The sequence below is a fragment of the Phaethon lepturus genome, unplaced genomic scaffold (genome assembly GCF_000687285.1).
Source record: "Phaethon lepturus isolate BGI_N335 unplaced genomic scaffold, ASM68728v1 scaffold21739, whole genome shotgun sequence".
Classification (NCBI taxonomy): domain Eukaryota; kingdom Metazoa; phylum Chordata; class Aves; order Phaethontiformes; family Phaethontidae; genus Phaethon; species Phaethon lepturus.
In genome coordinates this window covers 21-6,741 of record NW_010564396.1, presented here as the reverse complement: position 1 = coordinate 6,741, position 6,721 = coordinate 21, and the positions used below count along the sequence as shown (strand labels likewise).

The 6,721-nt window shown below is 37.4% G+C and overlaps 1 protein-coding gene across 1 annotated transcript; it reads right to left on the bottom strand.

Annotated features, from left to right (window-relative positions):
* Nucleotides 1-2,063: 2,063 nt before the first annotated feature.
* TMEM128 (transmembrane protein 128) lies at nucleotides 2,064-5,645 on the bottom strand. The gene is made up of 3 exons (XM_010294869.1): nucleotides 5,431-5,645; nucleotides 3,342-3,503; nucleotides 2,064-2,163 (listed from the first exon to the last, which is right to left on the bottom strand). The coding sequence occupies exons 1-3, from the start codon at nucleotides 5,643-5,645 to the stop codon at nucleotides 2,064-2,066; spliced, it is 477 nt and encodes a 158-aa protein (XP_010293171.1).
* Between the last annotated feature and the right edge of the window lie 1,076 nt (nucleotides 5,646-6,721).

The following is a 6,721-nucleotide window of genomic DNA, read 5'->3' as shown; positions in this document are numbered from 1 at the left end:
GATTCCAGATAGCGGTATTTTAGCTGTCAATTCAAATGGAAAGAATATAGTATTAAAAACCCACATCACTTGAACTAAGTATCAATTACTTTCAAACCAAACAACCTGCTTTGAGCAGGAAGTTGGATTAGGTGACCTCTGGAGTCCCCAAATAGGATTTAGGACTATATAAGTGACTTTATTACCCATCTGCTTAATCTTGAAATATGAATAAAAGCTTCACAAAGCAGTGATGAAACGGTTTACAGTACTAAGAGAGGTAAAACCTATCTATATTTAATCTTTCAATTATTCACTAATCAGTTGCTTTTTCCCAGCCACTGGCTGAACCACGGTTATGTCCATTTGATTTCTGAATCAGGTAGTCTAAGAATTACAGCATCAGTTAGAGCAAAAAAGCACTATTAAGAAATAATGAAAGTACTGGAATGTAACAAAAGTGACATCCACTTTGCAGGAAAACAGTTAATTGAGTCCTTCACATGAAGCTGAAAGAAAAGAAAAACCAAATCTAACTTTAACAAAAATGCTGTAAGTTTGTATAGGTGCACAAGCTCTATCTTACACTAATTCGATACTGATTAGTTAATGATCTTGTATCACCAAGTAATAATTTGGCCCTAATTATTAGGCCACTAATTATTTGGCCTAATACAGAACTAATAAATTCTGTATAGCAGAATTTATTTGGCTCTTCATACAGAAAACCACAACGTTTTCATAAGGTTCAGCTGTTCAGGATATCTGTACTTCTGAAGTACAAATTAACACAGAATGGTTCTTTTGTCTGTTGATACGATCAGCTCTAACACACTGAAATTCATCCTTTCCCCACATCCTTACAGTGTTCAGACAGAACATAGCTCACTACAGAAAGAACAAACACAATCTGAAGAAGTTCGCATTAACCAGTGTGACTGAAGCTCCCATAATACAGTAAAGAGGTTCTGCAATAAGTATTGTATTTTTCCAAAGTCTATAGGTGTTGTCAGACTATGACCTAAGTTAATTACCTCCCTAAAAAATCAGGTTTCTTGATAACTAGAAAATAGGGGAAAAAAATGCAACACTAGTTTCAGTTTGTTTATGCAAAGAAAAGCTGTGTTTCACTGCCCCAGCCATTAAATATTTTTTGCCTACAACTCTGGCACTACAAGAGGCTACACTCAAAATCCAGCACTGTCTCATTGTTCTTACTGCACTCTGAAAAACACTGGGGGACTTCCTCACCGGAAAGGATTTGTGATGGCACACAAAAGCAAACAGGCTTCCCCACATTCCCTTGAGAAGTACAGCAAACAAGACCTGCTGAAGGAGTGCTTCACTGGATGATGGAGACACCTGTGATACAAGGGACATTCCTTAACCTATTTACTGAAAGGTCTTTGATGTCTTCCTTAAGCTTTTTCAATTTCACAGGATTCATTTGAATAGTATTCCCTAAGAAAAGATGTGAGAACCCCTTTTCAACATGGCAGTTATTGACAATGAGTTTTTCAAGTCAACAAAATATCTGGTTTTGCCTTTGAAAGGTTGTTTTTTAGGAAGAACAAAGAACCTCTGGTATCTGGCAGTTTTCCATATAGCAGGTTGATCTGGACTGTTCATCACAGAAAATGTAAACACCATACTTAAAGACAAAGATAAAACAAAGAATTTGAATTTTTAAAAAAATAGAGCAGAGAGTTGCATATGGATGTTAACAGCTTCTTCCCTTTACTATCAGGTCAAGCAACTTCACTAAGAAGTTTTCCCAGTCTGGGTAAAAGCTGCAGGTATTTGCCTTGTACTCCCCAAAACCATCCATTCTCATTAATCGCTTCTTTCGACTGTCTAGAACAGAATCTCAGAGAAGAGAAAAAGGATGTTCTTCCCTTTAGGATACTTGCATGTTCTCTTGTTACTCTATATGCCACAAAACGTCAATGTTCTAAAAGCAGACACAAAACATTTAAGAAGGAAGCCTTAAATGGTCTTACAATACTTTTATCTAACAAAGCAGTTCATGCAACAAGATAAATATTGTTATGTGTTTATACAATTCAATTATTTACCTGAAGGACTTATCCCAGGAGTGACACAAGCATCACAACACCCATAAACTGAATGAAGAGCAATAAAGGTGTCATAAACGACCAGACAGGCCACAAGGCAATGTTGAAACTGGGAATAAAAGCAGGATGTTTTTGGTAAGTTCAATTGCCATACTGCGGAAATACCAGCCACACAAAGAAAACATGGTACAAGAGGAAATGAGATCTTAATTACTCAACCTGGAAAAATACTTGTTTCTTTACAACTTGAGAGAAAACAAAACAAAAAGACCCCAGCACCTACTTATTAAATTGATAGTGTAGTTTAGACAACTCATCCTAGTTCAGTAGCTGCTGCAGATTTTACACTGAGCAAGTCCAGTCACTCCCATCAAGGGTAAAGATACCTTTTACTTTCAGAATCTCTATATATGAAGCACCTGAAAATTAATTACTCTTGATTTCTCCATAGGCATATGTGGCAACTGCGAAAAGCCTTAGTTTGTACTTCCAGCCAAGCAGATTTGAGTTAACTGAAGAGAAAGGGGGAAAACCAACTTGTTTTACAACTGAATTACAAGGATTATAGATTTGACTAATTGTAAACTATGGGGAACCTTTATCTTCTTCAGTCTTGCTTTTTTCCCCCCAGCACTGCAACAAAACTGACTGACTTAACGTTATTCAGATACAACATCTAATTAAAGAGAGAACCTGCTTTCTTGCAGAGAGCAAACAAAGAGTCACACACACGTATATAATTTTTTTCATTCACATGCACATTTGCTCAATTCTGACTCCTATAATCTCATAAATAAAGTAGCTCTTACTAAAAGTCCCATTCTCTGACAAGATATAAACACTTAAAGCTCATATAACAATAGTTAGAAGTATAAATTTCGGTATATGTTTGCTATTTATAGATTGTTCGATAATGAACTCTGTATTGGAAACTGATCAGGCATACTTTTTCCTCAGCTAGAGAATACACCTTTGTCTTAATTCATAAAGCTCACAAATAGTTGTCAGAGGTGAGCAATTTTCACTGACAAAACTAAGGACTTCTGTTTTTCCATAAATTATCAAGACAGAAAAGATCCGGTACATCTACAAGTACAGTTAACATAACAGTTTCAACAGTTGCAACTCTTTGTTTTGTGGATGAATGTTGAAAGTGGAAGAAACTGGTATTGTCACCAATACGCTTACTGGAATGACAGAAATTAATACTTTTTATAAAATGAGCCCATTAACACAGTTAGACTTGCACAAGTTTAGCAGATGTTTGTACACAGTGTTTGAACTTACCAAATTGCTGCTGCAATAAAGGTAGCTGTTGTGATAGGTATCAGTGCTGGATACTGTGCATCATAGTCCTCAATTCCACAGTACCACTCAAGGTATAGTATGCAGTAAAAGGCAACAGATAAACATGCAGCCAGTAAACAACTGCCAGAGGCAAACCACCAACTGCGGGGAGAAAGCATGTTAAGCACAGTCATATTGCAGTTCACACATTAATCTTCATTCTAGTCTAGAGACAGGACAGTATGTGTTAATTATATAGATCAGCCTAGAGATCCTATTGGTTTTTTTCTTAAATTTCTTTTACAAAACACTTTTGCCTTTAAAGCTGTCTAATATACATAACTACTTGAGTTTAATTTTGCAATGCATCATTCCTGTCATTTATTTTTCCCTCAAATATTTTGAAAATGCAATGCAACAGACCTTGTTGGTGATCTGCTATACTACCACACCAAAAATACTTTGTCAGTAATGGAATAAAATAGGTCCCACTGCAACTATGCTTCTCATTATAATTTAGACTACTGATTTTGTGCAATAGAAGTGTTGCAGAAAGCTTTAATAAGGTTTCAAGTTTATGAAATCTCAAATTTAACCGACAAGAAGCATGAAGATTTTTCTTCATAGCAGCTGAAGAAAATCATAGAGAAATCCAGGATTTCAAACTCAGAATCAAGAAAACACAGGGTATGTGGTTATTTAGGAAGATGCACTTTTGAGCCTCTTTGAGGACACACTTCAAGAGTAAGACGGGAAAGACAACTTGGGAGGAAGGTGTACTTTAATGAACTCTTATACTTAATGTGTAGTTAGCAAATAAAATTTTTAAAAAGTTAATTCTTATTACCATAGTTTTGATTACAAAATTACAAAAGGTAATCATGGACTTACTATTCAGGTAACGTTTGCTCTGGTATGGTACAGCAAACATCATAGTCTATCTTGGTACCTCAGTACTACCAATTAAGAAATCTGCCTTAAGAAAGCAGTTGCCATAGTCTACCTAAACAAGCAATACAGGAAGATTGGATCCTGCAGGGAGCAGAAGGGGCCACCCAAAACTTTGGTCACGTCCTGGAGTCACTAGTTTGTAGCCACAGCCAACTGTATGTAGGGTATATCTAGACCACCCTAGAAAAGCAGCTCCAGAGAACCTCAGAGCACAGAGCGAGGCCTTGTTCAGCTTCCACATACTGATACAATAGTGACAATGAGAGTGAGAGAGTTTTAAGAGCACTTTCAGGTGAAGCTATCTAAAATTATTTAACACCCATCAATCCCACTGAAAATAATTTAATGGAAAACAAATACAATAGAAATTACTTCTTAGAATAATCTTTCACTGATGTACTCAAATAAGTCAGAGAACTACAGAAATGAACTTCATTTTGACATTTATAGATTAATTTAATCTTTTTGGATTAAAAATAAAATCAAAACCCCAACATTTTCAACAAAACAGGCAGCAATTTCTTGTACTCAAGTGTAAACTTGAAGGTGCATTATTAAAACATCCTGCTACTAGAACAAATTTTGCATGTACACAGATGGCTCAGTAGAGCCTAAAGAAAAAAAATAATTATAGCAAAATTTTAAGCATTGTATTTACTTAAAAATTAGTTTAATAATAATGACTTAGGTGGTCATCTGGTCCAATCTCCCTGTTCAAGCAGGGTCTCACCTAGCTGGTTGCCCAGGACTGTATCCAGATGGCTTTTCCGTATCTCCAAGGATGGAGATTCCACAACCTCCCTTAGGCAACCTGTGCCAGTGCTCCATCACTCTCACAGTAAAAAAGCTTTTTCTGATGTTCAGAGGGACCCTTCTGTGTTTCAGTTTGTGCCCATTGCCTCTGGTCCTGTCACTGGGCACCACTGAAAAAAGCCTGTCTCTGTCGTCTATGCGCCCTCCCTTCATGTATTTATATACATTGATAAAATCCCCCTGAGCCTTCTCTTTTTCAGGCTGAACAGTCCCAGTTTGCTCTATTCCTGTTGGAGATCTTCTTTATCCAAGATTTGAAACACAGTGTTCAGATGTAGATTGTAAGATGAAAACACAACTTTCTTCGTAAGAAAAGGTACCTTACCTATCTGCTTGAATAGTTTCTTTAACAGTTTTAAAAAAGTCAAAGTAGTATGTCACAGCGATCGACGCCAAAATCCAGAACGCAGAATGAATATTCAGTCTGGTAAGAGGCTTCCTCTTCTTCTCTACAGCTGTAGACTCTTCTGTAAATAAGAACATAATTATAGCTCTAAAGCCAGTCATTAAATGGAGTATGATTATAGTTACGTAAAACATGATGCTTTATCCTTTTAATTCATTTATCTTTGGAGATTATTATACTCAGTATAATACACTTTGTATTACAGAGGAATTATTCTATATAGCTCCACACGTTTCCCAAAATAAAATAGACTAAGCAAGGTACCCTTTGGTAAAGAAATAAAGCAGTAAAAATCAGGACATTCTGCATACCCTTTTAGGAAATTAACAGCTGACTAGATTTTGTAGGGGTTATTTAACTAATTGAAGGCCTCATGGTATTATTAAAGCATTTTAATTAAACTAGCATAAAGTCTGGTTTAGTATTTCCAATTACTAATTTATTCGTGTCCTTTTTTGTTCATTTTAATATTTGCAGACCAATTTCGGGCATAAATAATTCTTTTGTACTCAAGTGCAGTTACTTCACAAGAGATTTTCAACTTCAGTTTCAGGACCTAGCTTGATTCATGCTGCACACCTTCAGCAGGTAAACTAAAACTATCATGCAGAAAAGTATCTTTCCCTCATCACCACATACTGTTTTAGAAAAAGCAAGACAAGAGCAAGCAGATTAGAGAGTGTATTTTTGTGCACGACAGTAACCAGCTAACACACTCCATACTTAAACACACTGTCCAAAATGGTGTCAAAGGTGCCACTGATGTTTCATACTTTGAACTTTATCAGTACTAGTTATTGCTGGCCTGTGTGCCTCCAGCAGTGTAATGTATGCTGGCTGCTCCACATGCATTAGCCCCAGCTGAGTGTACTAACAGGCATTTCTATTTTTTATTTCCTAGATTCTGCCTCACCTACTACAGCTTCGGTCTGGAGCATTTACGCACTTCATCCCTACCAAGAAATCCGCGGTTGCAAGTCTTTTACAACAACTCACGTCTCCCTTCTCACATCCAGCTCGCTGTTAGGACCAGACACCCGAGGGAAGAGGAGCTGGCTGCAAGCACGCCGTATCCGACCGGCGGGGCAACGCGCCCGTTCACCCGAGGAGCTCCCTCACCCCTGCCCTCAGCAAGGTCCGTCCTCTTCCCCCACTCCCCGCGCTACGCTGTGGCAGACGCCGCTCTGTCACCGCTCCCCACCCGGGCATT